Consider the following 17929-nt stretch of genomic DNA (forward strand, 5'->3'; position numbering starts at 1 on the left):
TTTTATTACACAATTTTGGATCAGAAATGGTTTTAGACTCCTTTTGTTCTCTGACAATGGGGCTTTTTCTTTACACAGCAGAGCTATATTCTCTCTCTGCTCAGATAAAGCTCCTCTACCAGTATAATTGTTAGCCTAAGACAAGTATACCCACCTTCTTTCTTCTTATGTTTCTGTGGGAGAGAAGAGAAAGATTATTTTTTGTTTTAACCTGAGCAAATTGTATGCTGTGTTGTGTATGAGTTAATGGCAGGATTGGGAATTGGGGTTGAGACGTGGGCAATTAATTCAAACCTCCTTAAGAAAGGAGAGATTTGAAGCAATTTCACTTAACACCTGCTATATCCTTAGCAAGTAAAGCTCCTGTCTTTGTTGTAGATAAAGCTATGACAATTAAGACAATTGTATTTCATAGTCTAAATGCATTTATGTAGAGAAGGATTATAACAGTAGAAATGGTTGTGTGTCTCTTTAAAAAAAAAAATCATTAATAGAATTCTTGTAATTACTGCTTTTCTTATTTCCCTTATTTTGTATAGTAGAGCATAGCTGGACCATTTCACTTCTTTCTGCTGTTACACTAACACAGATGGTGGCTTTTCAAAAGAGTAGAAAATATTTCTTAATGTTAGGATTAATAAATGCTCTGAAATGTTAATCATTCTATTCTATTTTTTTTCAATTTGCATGTGAATACTTGAGAAATGCCTTCAAAATTGTAGACTGTAGTACAAATCAATTTAACTCTAGCTGCTGTACTGCCTAAGAACTATGCTGGGGTTTGAATGGGATACATTTTAGTAAATGAAGTATAAGAATCATACATCCTGAATAGTTCTAGAATTGGTGAATAAGTGGCTAGACACTTTTAAGAACATGGAGAAGGAGGACAAATGTTATAGTGATAACTAATACTTTTATCACAATGTGATGTGCAAACACAATCTGTTTAAAGGGATTTTTGTTAAGGAGAATGAAGGTCAGTGATCCTTCCATTTGTTTAGTCTAGCTGAACAGTGGCAACCTGTTTTGCAAGATAAAAATAGAATTGACTGTATCCTTTATATTTCAACTAGTAAATTGTATGTAGTTTATTAAAACTTAGTCCATTTTAGTGTCTCATATCAACAACTTTACAGACATAGCTGTCTTTAAAACATTTTGAAATTTATGCCAAGTCAATAGCGTGTAGCTGGTTTTCAGGATGTAAAATGCACTTTATTTCCCCATACCTAAATTTTTAGGAGTTTTTAAAAGCTTTGCATAAGGGCCAAGTTCAGTCCTTTCTGTCAAAGTTACAATCCAGTCTTGATTCTAACAGCATCAGCAGGGACACTCAGTTTTTACCAAGGGTAGACGTTAGGAAAATGTGTAGTTTGAGAATATAAAATTCTCTTTCCTCTTCACTTTCATCCCTATCTTTGCTATACAGTTGTATATGAAGTAGTGAAAGTATTCACACTATGCTTCTGCACTTTTGTGTGAGTTTTAATTGTACCAGTCTGAACCATGTTCTCTTGTCTTTTTATTTCTTCCTATTTGATTTAGCACTGTTAGGAGGGGTGATGTTCAGAAATAACTGAAGCAAAAATCTTCATACACATATATACTAAAATCAACATATTCACAATCTGCAAATGCTATGATATTGTAGAACATTTATACCCTGAAATATTCTTGTAGTTGAGGTGCTAATCTTTTGTGTCTGGGTATTGTTTGACCATAGTACGTCTTACGTGTTGATTGCCAGCATAGGGATTTGTTTTTTCATAGAAGAAAAATCTTTCTGTGTAACAGGGTCTTCATGGTTTTATCTTATATTTAGCACGCATTCAAAATACAGCTGGAGTTTTGAGATGATGGATAAAAGTACCATACAGGTATAAAAGACATTATAAAAGTCAAATACCCTCTCTAAATCTAAGCAGTTTGCTAATAAATATTTGCAGGAATTAAGAATGTCAGTGCTGACAAACTTCATAAACCAGCCACTATTCCAGCACTTCTACTAAAGTGCTTTACAGAAGCTAAGCACCCAGCTTGGAAACCAGATGTGTATTGTTCCCCCTTAACAGAGAGCAAAACGGATATGGAGGCATTGGTTCACTCCACGCCTCCAGGGCATCTGTGCCAGTTGGAGGGAGAGCAAGCTTGTCCTTGATGGTCAAGGTGAATAGGGGAGAAACAAACATACCCTGCCTGTTGTTTTACTATTCCGTTGGATTTACCTGCTGCTGGAAGTGTTGCATAAAGTGGAAGGTTTATGGCGTGATGCTGCCAAAAATTGGATGGCTCACAGGCTACGTAGTGGTTGTCAAATCCCCGTGATGTTCCTAAGGTGACCCATAGTGGTGCAAACCCTTACTGTTATAAGTTGATATTACAATTATTTAAAAAAAAAAGAAAATACACCCTCATTACTTTTGCTTCTTATTCCTCCTTTTCTGTTTACTGTATTTTGTTTATAGGTGTTGATTTTAAAATCAAAACAGTAGAGCTAAGAGGAAAGAAAATTAGATTACAAATCTGGTAAGTAAAACAAATGCGCAACCAGCAGTATGTTTTAATTTTTATGTTCTAGCATGAATTAATATGCTTGTCTAATACTATTAACTGTAATAAGCTGGTTTAGCTCTTATCCTATTCCTCCTCTCTGCCATTCCATAAGACTCAAGCAAAACCAAATAGCTTGTAGATTTTTATGAGGGGAAAGAGGAGAAAGGGAGATAAAGTTAGAAATAGGACATTAATGTAATTACTGAAATGTTAATGCATCACAGAGGTCTCAAGCCCCTTTTCCTACAAGAATGATGACATCTACATAGCAAACAGTTCTACAAACAACAAAAGGTGACTGTGTTAAATAGACAGTATTTAAAAGTACACTTTGCTGCTGTTGTTGATTTGGCTTGGTTTGGTTTTTTTCTGGACTGTTTAAAACTGACCTTAATTGTAACAACAATTCTAAACCAACTGTGAAGTGTTTTCTAAACTGTTTTTGTAAAACTTGGTATAGGTAGTGCTTTGGAACTATATTGAATAACTTTAAAATATAGGTCATTCAAAACTAAGTAAATTATATCCACTCTAAACAGCACCAAGAAGTAAAATGATCCCATACGAAAAAGACTATATCTTAACTGGTACTGATGTCCTGTGACAGAATGCTCGAAGTCTGAGCTAAGTTTTTCCTTTCTGGAGTAGTTTACATGTTTTCTGATGATTCTCCATGTCAATGATAAATACAGTTTTTATTGTTTAGAAATTATTGAGCTTAAGAGCTCCTTCATTTTGCGAAGTCATACAATACATAAACATTATTATGAGAGAATAAACCAGCTGTGTTTTATACATTAATCTTACATACTGCTGTGTAAAAGCTTAGCTTTGGTTTGTTAACAGTGCATAATGATGCATAATTTGCGTTGTAGTTAAACTATTAAAGCTGCTAACAATTCATAGTGGGGAGGAAGCTCTAAATATACTCATTGTTAGACTTTTGGGGTATTCTGGTGGTTTCTTATTAATTACATGGATGCAGTAAATTCAGCTTACTAACTCCTCTTGGCAGGTCACCATCAACTCTGTTTGTCACACCATGTGTCTGTCTTGCTTCCCTCTGAATTAACTGCTGCTTCATCTTTGGTATCATCAGTCATCTAACACTTGAATGTTAGTGGTATGTCTTCATCCATCATCTGTCCCTGTTTGGAAACCTGTGACCACAAGGCTGGCAGTTGAGCCAGCAATTGTTAGCCAGGGTCTTCTGGAACTGACAGAGGTAACAAAAAATTCTGATACGGAGATGCTACTGTATGCCTGATATGAATTCTTGCTATGAAATGTGCTAAGCTTATCAAACAATTTCTTCATGTTGAATAAATACTTCATAGGAGAGATGTCTTGTTGGAAAAGACATGCTTAAACCATTATTTTCCACATATTGAGAATATGCTAGTAGTATATAGGAAACTTTTAAAACTGAAAATTGATAGGTTGCTAAACTGCGACCATTACTTCTGTGTGAAGCCCTGCTAAAATGGTGGAGAAAATACAATATAAAAAGGTAGTATTTTAGAATATGATTAAATCCATTAGTACGACATTCTGCCAGTAAGTGTTACCTTCCTTTCAACAGTGGCTGTTAAAAATGCCTGTTAAAATGCTGTTCTTATACTTAATCCTTAAAACTGTCTTGGCATACTTATTTTTGGGGAAAGCAATTAGATAAGCACTCCTTTTGCTAATTTATCCCGAATTATGTTGTGTATATTGTTGGGACTATTTGTAAACTCTTACTATCATGGAATCACAGAATCATTTAGGTTGGAAAAGACCGAGTCCAACTGTAAACCCAAAACTACCCAGTTACCATTAAATGCACAACATCTACATGTCTTCTAAATACCTGCAGGGATAGTGACTCAGCCACTGTCTGTTCCAAGGCTTGGCAAACCTTTCAGGGCAAATTTTTCCAAATATCCAATCTAAACCTCCCTGGTGCAACTTGAGGCCATTTCATCTTGTCCTATTGCTTGTTACTTGGGAGAAGAGACCACAACCCACCTTGCCACAACCTCCTTTCAGGTAGTTGTAGAGAGCAAATAAGGTCCCCCTTCAGCCTCTTTTTCTCCATGCTAAAAAACCCCAGTTCCTTCAGCTACTTATTGTACCTTCAATTGTTAGATTAAAAGAGGAAAGCAATTTACCAAGTAAAACACACCAAGTCAAACATGTACCAAGCAGTTAGGAGTGTAAAGCATCCTTCTGGAAGCAGCTTTCACACCTGCTGCTGTTAGTAGAGTAGTATACAAACTGGACTTGTCTCCTGTATCCCTTTGACGATGGACTACGGTGCGCTAAGGATCACAGAGGCATCTGCTCTCACCTCTAGTTTACCAATCCCTATCTGGTCCCTGACTTTCAGTCAGGAAACATTATGACAGGAGCATAATCCTGCTCCTTAGATTATGAAGTGGTAGAGCAGCACTGAAAGCACAGAGTAGTGCCTATATTTTCTGTGCCATGTGGAACAGTAGTAGTGCCCCTTGGGCTGCCAGAAGTAGTAAGTACAGTAAATTTGCTTCCACATTGCAGTTCTTGGCTGAAACAAGCTCATATATTTTGTGAGAAATATGCATGCATGCAGCTCAGGCTGTGGGGTAAAGTAACCACACCTATTGGATAGTATAAGTGTCCAAGTGAATCCAGGCATCTGTGAATCAGTCAGTGCTTTTCCAAAGCTTGCTAGACAAAATACAGGAACCTCCCTTTCATGCTTTGAGGCATAGGTGTGCCAGCAGTTGCTCAGCAGGACAGTAGTGTGTCTGACTTTGCCCTCTTACCTGGGTCTTTTGGGCACTTGGCTGACACAAGCAGCTGTCACTTCTGGCTTCCCCTCTGAAAGGACCTGCTTGCTGGAAGCTGTGTTTCCCTACTGCTACACCCAGTTCTGTGCTGGGGAGCCAAAGGGGCTTTCTTGTACTTCTGTAGGTTTAATGCCAAGGAAGCCAGTGACCTGGCAAGGAAACAGTCTTGATTTGCTTCTGAAGGTTGTTTAAATTGATTCCTTCTCATAAAAAGTTAACATTCTGCCAGCTTGGCATTTTCTAATGGACAGTTACTGTCTTGGAAAATTTCTGGGGTGAGGAGTAGTTTGAGGAAAAGATCCACTATCCTGGAATATAATAGAATGTAATTCCTTCTGTTCAGGTCCTCTGAAATAAATAATTTCATATAATGAAAGATCTTAACTATATTTGTGTTTTATGGGAGGAAAAAAGCTCAGCTTGACAACTAGAATCAACCTCTAAAATAACTTTCAAACATTTTAAGAAATTCTGCTTGTGGGGTCCAGAAAAGCACAGAGAATATGTCAGTGTTAAATTAGTGTTTAAATTTTATCTGTGTTTTTAAGATTTTCCTTTCTGTTACCACTTCACCAGTCATAAAAAACTGATTAAACTTCAGAGCCAAAGACAGTTTTGAGTCTGTCCATGTGTTTGTTTTGTGCAGTTGGTTTAGAGAGAACATTTATATAAAGCAAAAATTATCCAAACCTATTTTAATTAAGATCAGCTGTATTTGTATTGTACTTTACGCAGTCTCAAATAGTGAGAATGTGACATGTCAACACTTGAAAATGGTCTTTGTGTGTTTTCTTTATTTGCTTTTGTTTGGTGTAATGTTCGTATTTTTGGAGTGATGTCTAGTTTCTGTTTTGGAAGTAGAAAAACAGTCATGCAGTGGGATTTTGTTATTGCAGATGGTAGATAGTCAAGGAGTCATACACTATGTGTTTCTGATTACAATTTAGAAATACCAGTGTTTTTCCATTAGAACAATTTATTTTAAAACACACCTTCCACCCCCCAAAAAAAGCCAAACTGCTTTTAGCATTAAAAAAGGACTAATCTGTTGTTAGGGTTTTTTTTTTTTAGTGATGCCACAGCATTGATCAAGTTGTAGTAATTTATTATTTGGAATTCTGGAGTTTGAATTAAATTGAACTGTCTTATTATGTTATGTTGATTCTGACGAGAGCAAATAAATAACTAGCAGCACTTAGTATCACTTACAAAGTTAATGACATTGCATACTGTTAGCCCAGTTAAATAATGCTTAACTCTTCTTCCAGCATTCTGCTAGTGCTTCAATAGCTATTCTTACTAAAATACTCCAGCTGTAGGAGTGTAATAGATTGACGAAAATGATATAACCAACTTAGTTGCTCCAGCAGTGCACATGAAAAGAAGGCATTTTAAGTTGGATATGCTTTTAATATTAGCTCTGCATTAGGGATTGTAATTTTCCCCTCCGTATTATAAGAATTTACCACACATTTTCATGAAAAAATAAGATGGGAACCAGTACCAGATGAGATTTTCCACATGAAGGATCAACTCGATACTCTTCTTAAACGGCAACTTATTTAGGTAGCTTGGGGTTGCATGCTAAAATTATTGCAGAAATAGTTTTCCAATTTTCACCTTGCTGTTTGAAAGCTAGTACAATATTAATGTAATGTTAGAGACCACAAATTCGTCTTACTTTCATCCACTTTTCAAAGGAAAGGATTATCATACTTACAATCAGAAACCTGTTGACTGGTTTCATTTAGACTTGCTGCATCAGTAGAGGCATTGGTTGCGTGATGTGTGGGGAAATCGATAACTTAAAGTAAGGCCAAGAAAGTCAGCCATAATCCACTGTAATTAGCCAGACTGTTTGTCCATGAGTGTTCTAAACTGGTGACGGCATGTGGTGTGTCTCAAATAGCCAGCAAGCCAGCCTACAAGTTTTGTGCAATATTTAGGTGAACAGCATACGCAAAGGGGGAGTGCAGTACCTGGGGGTACAGGAGCTGAGAAGAGCAACAGCCTGGGAATACTATAAACTTATAAAGAGCCTGAGGGTGTTGTGGGGTGAGGAGAGTCGACCAGGTAGACTTGGAGATACAGTAGTTGGCAGGCATGGGGAAACGTGGAGTTGGAGATAGCTGGAGTGAAAGAGTAGCCTACCCTTAGGCTTAAGAAGTCTTCAGGGAGGGTAGTTGAACATTGTTGTTTTTATTTCCTCTTTGTTTTTCTAATGTATGAACTGAGTGATCTGGTAGCCTCTCAGAGATGGAGTTGCTGTAAGTCCTTAGCAGTGACCCAAAGGCACAGCCAGGTGACTCTGAAATATCTCCTTTAGTTCTGTGTTCTGGCAGGGGCGCACAGAAGAGGGAGAAGACTGGCCAGGGAAGGAAAAAAAAAAAGGAAAAAAAAAATGAAGCAACATTTTTCTTTTCCCATCATTCTGGCCAAAGCTAGAAATGGATGGATTAGATATGCCCTTCCACCTGCCATCTGGTTATATCTGCACAGAATAATGGAACTAAAGGGATCCCATCCTTAATACACTTGATCAGTAGAATGGATTAGCAAGAGATGGCAGGGGCTGCTCCACAAGGTCTTTATTCTGAGTAGTATGTTCATAAGTACTAAAGCAATGTTATCCATATGTGGAAAATCAACGGTTCATACTAGAATTTTTGAATTTTTCATGAAGTGAACATCCAAAAGACCTTTCAAAAATTAAATCTGACCATAACAAAGAAGTAATGGAAGAGAAAGTAAACTAAGTATTACTAGCTCTGAATAATACTTACATATGTAATTTCAGCTGCCAGAACTTGTATTGCTTTAATAAAAATGCCTCATTAGTGATAAGAAAGCAATCAATTAACCATGTAAAATTGGTCTGAAATACTACTAGAGCTTGAGCTTACTGAAACAGGCTACCTGTTTTCACCTTCTCTAGAGTCCCAAAGATTTGTAAGAATGTAATTCTGAAGTTCTGAGTAGAGAATGGGATTTGAATAAAATGCAAACGGATGTGATACGTTCTCTTCTGACCTTTGCTGTGATGTCATTGGCTTGCAGTGAAGTATTAGTCAATATTTTTTCCACAGACTATGAAGCAGAGGTTTCAAATCTTTTTTGAATGGACACTGCTTTACTTCGTGAAATCACCCGCAAAACTTTGTTGCTATCAAGTAAACATGGCAATTTCAGAAGAAAGTTAGCTACTCCACTTTTAAACCTGCTTAGTTGAAATTCTTAAAGATTTTTTGAAGATCAAGATAGCTTTGTGGTACTTTATTCTAGTGCTTGTTATGCATAGATTCTAAAAGAATTAATTCCTCAGGACAGTCAATGTGGCATTTTGTGAACATGACTTTTTTTTTTTTTTTTGATAACAAGTGTTTCAGGTCTCCATTGTTAATCTCATTCCTAAATTCATCCTCCTCCTCCTTTTGTCTAAAATGTGACTGCTGAAGAGAGTTCCTGTTGAGTGCCAACACACACAAACACTTTTCCCCCCCATCCATTCTTAATTTTGGTCCATCTTTTGACTTGCTCTGAAAGTGAAATTTCAAAATTATCCATTGATTCTGGGGGCTGAACTCAAGCAGCAAATGCTTCATTGCTTTGAAGCACCATATAATTTACTTTCCAGCTGTGATACCAGTCACATTTTAAGACTTAGGGTTATGCACCGGCTACTCTTTTTAGTATAACTGCCAAAAATCTTCCATAAGTAGGCAGTTCACAGGTTTTTATGGTTCAGTAAAAAATAACCCTTCTGTCTCATCTACTTTGGAACATAAGCCATAGCTAGTAGACAGGCAACATGGTGTCATTGCTGGAAAATAGTCTCCAGCATAAACACACCTTTGTCTGAAATGCCTACAGTGATGAAAATGAGAACGGAAATGTTATTTGAACACCTACATTAGTAGATGTAGGTGTGAAAGCCAGGTATCTACTTTCAAAAGCCATATCACATAGTGGTTGCTCACTCTTTTCATTCACTTCTGCCAGTAGCATTAGTGCTAGAACCATGGTTGAACTGCTGTGGTTGGTCCAAAAAGGCTCTGAAAGCTCAAATCATAGTGATCAGTGTATTGGTTATTTTATAGTTGAGTGTCTGGCTGTGTTTGATAAGCATGTATCCCATTTCTTTTTTCTTTTTCTTTTCAGAGCTATTAAAACAAGACAAACAAAACCCCCAAACAAACCAAAAAACCCCACAAACAAACAAAAAAACCCCGCAAACAAAACCCAACAACACAAAACCAGCTTCATCTGCTGGTGCATTTTCATGGGACAGCTTCATTCTCAGACACATGTAGAACTGTTTGGTGGCCTTTCTTGGTGAGGTTAGTATGGGATAAGTAGTTCTGATATGAAAATTTCTATGATTGAAAGTACTGCTCCATTATGTGTTTTTATTTTTTCCTGAAATTCACACATATAGAAGGAAAAGTTGGAGATAGTGTCTAACAAGTGTGGGAATGTTTTTATTAAAATGTAAACAAAGTTATTCTGTACTTTGCAAATTGGTGAAATATTTGTGCCAATGTTTGCTGCTGCTTCTTAGGGACACAGCAGGTCAGGAGAGATTCAACAGCATTACCTCAGCTTATTACAGAAGTGCCAAGGGAATTATTTTGGTGTATGATATCACCAAGAAGGAAACATTTGACGATTTACCAAAATGGATGAAAATGATTGATAAGGTAGGCCTTAAGTAATTTCTTTTTATGTAGTTTTTATAAGAAGCAATATTTTTCCTCAAAAGTACTCTGTAAGACATTTGACAGCATTTATATAGGATTGTTAAACTAATGCTGACTAATTTTCACCAGATTCTTTTAGCCAGGATTTAACATTAATGTGTTGATGTTGCAAAATGGTTGTCCATTCCCACTTCCTTGAACTAGAATTGTCCCAGTTGTAAGTCTCAATGGAAATCTGTAACATTATTCATTTGCCTGTTTCACTGTGGGTGAGTTTTATTTTGTGTCTGTGAAATAAGGTCGTTCTGTTCATTCTTAGATAAACTAGAACAGCTAGTTCTAAAGTCTTGCTTTAAAAATGGAATTTAAAAACTGAAGGTGAAAATTTTTGAAATACCATTTGGGGAGAATGTTTACATATAAACTGTGTAGGTGTGGTTCCTTATTTAGTAGAGAAATAGCCCTTTTTGCATATTGTGTTTACATTACAAAATCTTTACATTTCTAGATTTAGTTCATTAAAAATGTTCTAATTGCAGTATGCTTCAGAAGATGCAGAGCTTCTATTAGTTGGCAATAAACTGGACTGTGAAGTTGATCGAGAGATTAGTCGACAGCAGGGAGAAAAGGTAAGAACAGGTTTAACCAAATTCTTAGTTACTATTAGAAGCAAAACTGCTGTGGAGTGGCCGCTGCTGCTGATCCATGGCTAGTCTTGTTCAGACTGTTAAACCTAAGAAGCATATTGAGAGTGGTAGCATTCTGTCAAAATCCATATGGTATTTACTTCTATGGAATGTGCAGTTATATGTGTTGCTGCTGGAGCAGCATGTCTTTCATCTGAAGAAAGAGTAAACTACAAGTTGGCTTGCATTACGCAGTAGTGCAGGGGATACTCTTTTTTGGGCTCTGAAAGAGGATATAACGGAGATGTGACTCACGAATGCTCAGCATGCCTTTGTGAGCCTTCTTCCAAATGTTTGCTTTTCAGTAGTCTCTTAAGACAGGCAATAGTCCTACTTGATTACTTAGCTCACCTTTATTTTAATGTTTCTTTTGTTGTCTTCCAACTTCCAAAGTGGTAAGGAACCCGACAAGAGGATATGTCTTAGTGTGACCCTCATAGCACTGTCTTCATCAGGACACAATCAGTATGGACATACACAAATGTTTTCCTTCAGCTACCTGTCATCTCTTAGAGAGAGTCAAGGCTAATTCTTACATCTGTATTTCTCTTTTATGAATTTTAATAAGAAGATTAGCTCTTGTGAAAAGTGCCTACTTCTTGGGAATCTGCAGCAATCATGTCGACTGAAGACATGAGTTTCTCAGATTTAAGTCTGGAAAAATGTAGCACACTTTTCCAGTAAACAGACTTTAAGTGAAAATTATCTGTATGTGGCAATATTTGCTGTACCTTAGAAATTAAGAATTGTTAATTGAATTAGACTTTAGTCACAGATTTGAGGAAAGTTGTGGGCTTTGTTTTCTTTAAAGGTTTTATAAGGAGTGTTTGTTTTGCTCTTTGTTGCTGTTTGTGCATATCTTCATGTAGTTATTTTCTTTTCCATCAGTTTGCACAGCAAATAACTGGGATGCGGTTCTGTGAAGCAAGTGCCAAGGATAATTTTAATGTGGATGAAATATTTCTAAAACTTGTTGATGACATTCTGAAAAAGGTAAAATATTCAGGTGGTAGCACCTCTGACCACAGAAATGGTCAGTGTTTAAATAGTGACTGCTGGTACTTGTTGGGAGGACATAGAGAGTGAGCACACAGTCAGGTGAAACTTTTGGTTAATGCACAGTGGGCATGATGTAGTTCACAGACTCTGCTGAACACTTTTGTTAATAAATACTGCTTTTGAATTTGGTAAACATCTGCTCTTATTTGTTAAACTTCCTCTTTGCTATAACTTCAATGTATATCAGCATCTGACTATACATTTGCCTGCTTTCATTTGTGGGCAGTTCTGTTGTGATTTGTTGTAATTAGTTTAGGAAGTGGCTTTATTTGCACCAATGTCTTGTAACTTTTTTCGGAAAGAAATTCTTAACACAACTTACTCAAATGTAGGTCACTTATGCAAGCCAAAAGATCCTTGAATTAAGGCTTTGGCTGACAATGAACTCTTGAAACGAGTTCTTTTTGCCGAGTTCTATGCGATGGCTGTTCACAGATGATTTTTCTTTTCTTTAAGATGCCACTGGATGTTATAAGAAATGAGTTGTCCAACAGTATCCTGTCCCTGCAACCAGAGCCAGAAATCCCACCAGAACTGCCTCCTCCAAGGCCACATGTCCGTTGCTGTTGACTTGTTACTCCATACAGAGTGAAAAATAGGAGCAGGAGGGTAAAGAAAGTATCTGTACTACTCTGCACTACAATCATTTGGCAGTTTCTCGTTGCACTTTGTTATTCGAGTCAGAGCTACACACTAACTTGTAAATATGCAAATATGTAATCCTATATAGGATTCAGCTATAACATTTAATTATTACCCCTCTCCCTCACAATGATGTTTCATTCATTGCCCCAATGTTATAAATACTGTACAGTCGGTGGGGGGTTTACCACACTTCCGGTCGAGGAGGAGGAGAAATTAAATCTATACCTATTCTTGACATAAATGTTGTAATAGTTCTTTGTTATTATAAACAGGCAGGCAGAAGCTCTTCTGGTATGAAGATAAGTATATGGTGCTTTGCTAACTATTTTAAAGACAAATTTTTTAAAAACAGAGGACTTTATGTACAAAGCTTCCATAATCAGCATTATGTTTCCTTTTAATGTAGTGAAAACACTTTTGGCTGTAGCATCCTCTGCTGACTGGATTTATTGAAAAGCTAAGTTTAATTTTTTGGCAGTCTTTTATTTATTTTGTTTAATGCTGCACCCTTTCTTTGTGTACCAAGACATCACATCTGGTGCAGATCTAAGATTGCACTCTAAGATAGCATATATAATTTTCTGCATAAGCATAAACTTGGTTGCAAGAATCATTAAGTTTCAATAAAGAATGGAGATATATTCAAGTTCTAAAAGAAGGTATAAAAAGCAATGCTGCTGTCCTAGACAAATTCTTAAAAGAAAAAAAAAAAAGATGATACCTTTTCCTGTGGTAAGGAATATATATGTGTATTTGTCTGGACATCTGTAGGGTTTGGGGGAAGGGAATCTAAGGTAAAATTATTTTCTTTCCTGATGATGGAAATTATTCCCATCAAGCAAATACTGTGTTAGGTTTTGGTCTGATAATGAATTTGTGAATTATATCTTTGGTATATCTTTTATTAAAATGCACTGTTTAGTTTAGCTGTGGTAAATCAATAGTTACATATTTGAATAACTTGGTGTGTCCTGAATGTTGTGGTATTGAAAAACATTGTGGTCTTTCTAAACTAATGAAGTGCAAATAAAATTTTGTATTTATGAATGACAGTGGAACTGCACCTGTTATTAGAATGGCAAGTATCATATGAAGGGTAAAAGGTAGAATCTGGACTATGGAACAACGCTTGTTTTAATTTTGTTAAGATTTAATTTTCTGTTTGACAGTTCCTTTAGGTGTAGTTAGAAAAGCAGCAGATGTCAGTTGTTCACCTTGATCACTGCTCTGTTGGGAGAGCAGCTGATGACCTAGCCCAGCTGATACCTTCAAATAGCATGTGCCTGCTTGTCATGCTATCTTAGCAGGTGGTCACCAAACTATTAATTACACTGGCAACACAAGTATGAACCAGTCTTTTTCACACTACAGCTTCTCTGCTTCTCATTCTCTGGTGCTGGAACCCATTTTGTCACTTTTGCCTTTCTTTTAGCCAGAACACTGGCATTGACCAGTAAAGTATACCACTGACTTAAACAGCTTCTCTCTGTTTTCTAGAAGGAAAAAAGACACAGCAAACTGTTAACATTTTAATAAATAAATAAAAAGATGAGCCTTTATTTCACTGAATAAGCTCTGACGTTTTGAATACAATACCATGCAGGTCCTTAGCACGCCTGGATTTCAACTCACAATGTAAGGAAGCGTGGTTGATATTTGTGCTTATGTCTTCTGCCACCTTGTGCCTAAAGGTTTGCTTTTTTACATAGTAAACTTTCGGTTTACTATCATATTGATAAGATGAAATCAATTTCTAAAGTGCTTATAGGATTTCTGATGGTACTGTGGGCAATAGCAAGGAGAGGAAAATTATGGAAATGAGTTTTAATTTGACAACTATTTTATTTTAGCCGATTTGTTTTTATTTGTACTTAGAAACTTGTGATTTTTTTCCTGCAGTTTTGAATTTAATAAAAATTAAGAAATTTGTCTTAGATAAACTTTCTTTTTGTAATTCTGTGCTGTTTGTATATAGGTAGATTGGAATCCCAGTCTCTTGTACCAAAAATTAAAAATTATTGCATTTGAGAAAGACATATTTATGTAAGAGTGTTTGAATGTATTTGATTATTCATTGGAAATCATAAAAAGTTCAGGAAACCTGTTTGCTTTTCGTCCATTGTACTATGAGACCAAAGAGGGTTTTCTTTCCTAATTTTATCTCTGCAACTTCTATATTAGTCCAAAAAAAAAGTTAATTTATGTCCTTATTCTACCTAGTAGGCATTTGCAGTGTGTCATGGAAAGACGGGTGGGGAAAAAAGTTATTTTGCTGTTTTGTTGCAGTTCAGCAGCCAGCCTAACCCTTGTTGACATCTAATGGTGGACTGTTTGAATGGTCTGCACAACCACTGAGAGATCACAGGATGAAAAAAAGGGAAGATGAGCACTAGTCTGTTTTAACTTGTGTTAGCAGATCGCTGTTGCTTAGGAGTCCTGGTTAAGGGTAGCCCATTCCCACCTTTCATGCGGTGTGGGGGGATTGTTTCCTTCTAATACTGAGCGCAATCTGCTTTATTAACAAACTCATCAGATGCTGCCAAGGTCCTCTAGTCCCTGGCAGTTTCTTCATGCTGACAAAAATACACAGGAGCATCTTCTGATAAGCAAGCATGGCAAGCAGAAATCGCAGTGTCAGAAACGGGATATTAACATCTGCTCTAAAGTAGTGGTGATTTCTTGACTTTAATGAATTAATGGTAGATAGGTCATGGCCATTGAACAGTGGTTTGCCACTGATTTCAGTGTGGTTAGGATTTAAACCACTGAATCCCTGCAGTTGCACAATTTCAGTGGTATATCCAGTTAGCACTGTGTCTTGTACCAAAACCAAAGTTCATATCCATCAAAAGACTCATATAATGTTTGATTGGGTCCATAAAGTTTTAGATCTACCTATTATGGATGTTCAACCAGTGGGTTAACAGATCACTTCATAGGTGAGCAGAAGGAATGCAAGAAGACAGGAACTGTCTCTTGTGTAATAGTGAGTAATCATACAGAAACAGCTGAAAACCACTGGCTTACTGAGATATTTTGAATTATGTACTGGTGCTGTGTGTGCTGGTGGAATAGTGACAGTCACATCTTCCTTTCACTAGGTGTTCTGCTCCTTTAGAGCAGAGATACACAGCTAATGTCAACATTTGGTATTTCTGATGAAGGAGGATGAGAAGAATGTGAGAAAAAAAAAACAAAGGACTGGAAATTAAAAGCCAGGATACAGGGACTTGCTAAAGCAAATTGAGAGCTATGTGTTTGTGTCCTTGCTGGAGATTTCAGCATTCCCTCATTTATAGACTCATAGAATTACTTAGGTTGGGAAAGACTTTTAGGATGGTCGAGTCCAAACATTAACCTAACGCTGTCAAGTCCACCACTAAACCACATCCCTAAGTCCGCATCTGCGCATCTTTTAAATATATTCAGGAGCAGTGACTCCACCACTTTCCTGGGCAGTCTATTCCAATGCTTAACAACCCTTTTGGTGAAGAAACTTTTCCTAATACTCAATCTAAACCTGCCCTGCACAATTTCAGGCCATCTCCTCCTGTCCTATCACTTGTTACTTGGGAGAAGACACCAACACCCACCTTGCTGTAGCCTCCTTTCAGGTAGCTGTAGGGAGCCATAAGTTCTCCCCTGAGCCTTCTCTTCTCCAGACTAAACCACCCCAGTTTCCTCAGCTGCTCCTCGTAAGACATTCTCCAGACCCTCCACCAGTTTTGTTGCCCTTCTCTGTGACCCAAGTGCAGGACCTGGCACTGAGCCTTGTTGAACCTCATGCAGTTGGCCTTGGCCCATCACTCCAGCCTGTCCAGATCCCTCTGTGGAGCCTTCCTACCTTCAAGCAGATCAATACTTCTGCCCAACTTGGTGTTTGCAAACTGTCTGCAGCCAGTTTTTTATCCAGCAAACAGTACACCCATCCAAACCATGAGCAGCCAGTTTCTCCAGGAGAATGCAGTGGGAAATGATGTCAAAGGCTCTCCTAAAAAAGGCTACGTAGTCAACAGCCACAGCCCTTCCCTCATCCACTAAAGGGGTCACCTTGTCATAGAAGAAGATCAGGTTAGTCAAGCAGGACCTGCCTTTCACAAGCCCATGTTGACTGGGCCTGATCGCGCTATGTAGGTATGCTGCATGATGGCACTCAAGACAATCTGCTCCATAACCTTCCCCAGCGCTGAGGTCAGGCTTACAGGCCTGTAGTTCCCAGGATCCTCCTTCCAGCCCTTCTTGTAGATGGGAGTCACGTTTGCTCACTTCCAGTCAATGGGGACCTCCCCAGTTAGCCAGGACAGCTGAGAGATGACTGAAAGTGGCTCAGTGAGCCCTTCCGCAAGCTCCCTCCGTACCCCTGGGTGGATCCCCTTGGCCCCATGGACTTGTTTGTGTCTAAGTGTTGTATGTAGCAGGTCGCTGACCATTTCCTCTTGAATTATGGGAGCTTCAGTCCGTGCCCTGTCTTCCAGATCGGGGGGGCTGGGTAGCCAGAGAACAACTGGTCTTACTGTTAGAGGCTCAGGCCCTGTTAGAGGGCAGTAAGCACCTCAGTCTTTCCCTCATCCTTTGTCACTATGTTCCCCCAACATTCAGTAAAGGATGGAGATTCTCCTTAGCCCTCCTTTTGTTGCTAATGTATTCATAGAAACATTTTGGATTGTCCTTTAATGCAGTCACCAGATTAAGTTCTAGCTGGGCTTTGGGCCTAATTTTCCCCCTGTGTAACCTCATGACATCTTTGTAGTCCTCCTGAGTTGCCTGCCCCTTCTTCCAAAGGTCATAAACTCTTGGCTTTTTTTCCTGAGTTTCAGAAATCAAACAGACTTCAGCCAGGCCAGTCTTCCATGCTGGTTCATGTTTTGGCATATGGGGACATCCTGCTTCTGCACCTTTAAGATTTCCTTCTTGAAGAGTGCCCAGCTTTCCTGGACCCTTTTGCCCTTCCAGGAGTGCCTCCTAAGGGACTCTGTCAACCAGAGATTAATTTAATTTAATTTTATCTGTTACTTATGTCACCATACTGAAGGATCAGGAATTTCTGGCAGCAAAGGGCTTGCCTTAATTGGTTTGCCTTTTTATCATTCTTATTTGTGAAGGTGATATCATAAACTGGTCATTACTTAGAATGCTGGATTTAAGCAGGATTGGGAATTCAGTAGGTCTTTTGAACTTGGGCAAGGATTTCTTGTTAGTCCAGATAGCCTTGGAAGCCAATAGTTGTCGTCCAGACTAGTGCGGTTGTCTAAATGGGGCTGTTCTGCTAGCTGGCAGTGCTAGCATCAGCTCTGTGATCCTTTTGTTCCACACCTTTGCCTTTCTGTGTGTCAAAATCTTACTGAGATAGGAAGATTTGTATCAGGTACGTTTTTGAGGTGTGAAGGAAAGGAAGGTACGTAGGAAAAAGGGAACAGAGCAACCAAGCTAGTAAAGAAAGAACATGAACAAAACCATTTTCTAAAAGGGGAGT

The 17929-nt window shown here is 38.0% G+C and overlaps 1 protein-coding gene across 1 annotated transcript; it reads left to right on the forward strand.

The window, feature by feature from the left end:
• Positions 1 to 2470: 2470 nt before the first annotated feature.
• On the forward strand, positions 2471 to 13508 carry RAB12 (RAB12, member RAS oncogene family; the record flags this gene model as incomplete). Its single annotated transcript, XM_010024854.1, has 5 exons — positions 2471 to 2529; positions 9928 to 10066; positions 10606 to 10695; positions 11641 to 11745; positions 12268 to 13508. Coding segments are annotated over 5 exons (507 nt in total), but the record flags the coding sequence as incomplete, so codon positions are not given.
• Positions 13509 to 17929: the final 4421 nt, after the last annotated feature.

This window comes from Nestor notabilis, unplaced genomic scaffold (genome assembly GCF_000696875.1).
Source record: "Nestor notabilis isolate BGI_N333 unplaced genomic scaffold, ASM69687v1 scaffold10862, whole genome shotgun sequence".
NCBI classification, from domain to species: domain Eukaryota; kingdom Metazoa; phylum Chordata; class Aves; order Psittaciformes; family Psittacidae; genus Nestor; species Nestor notabilis.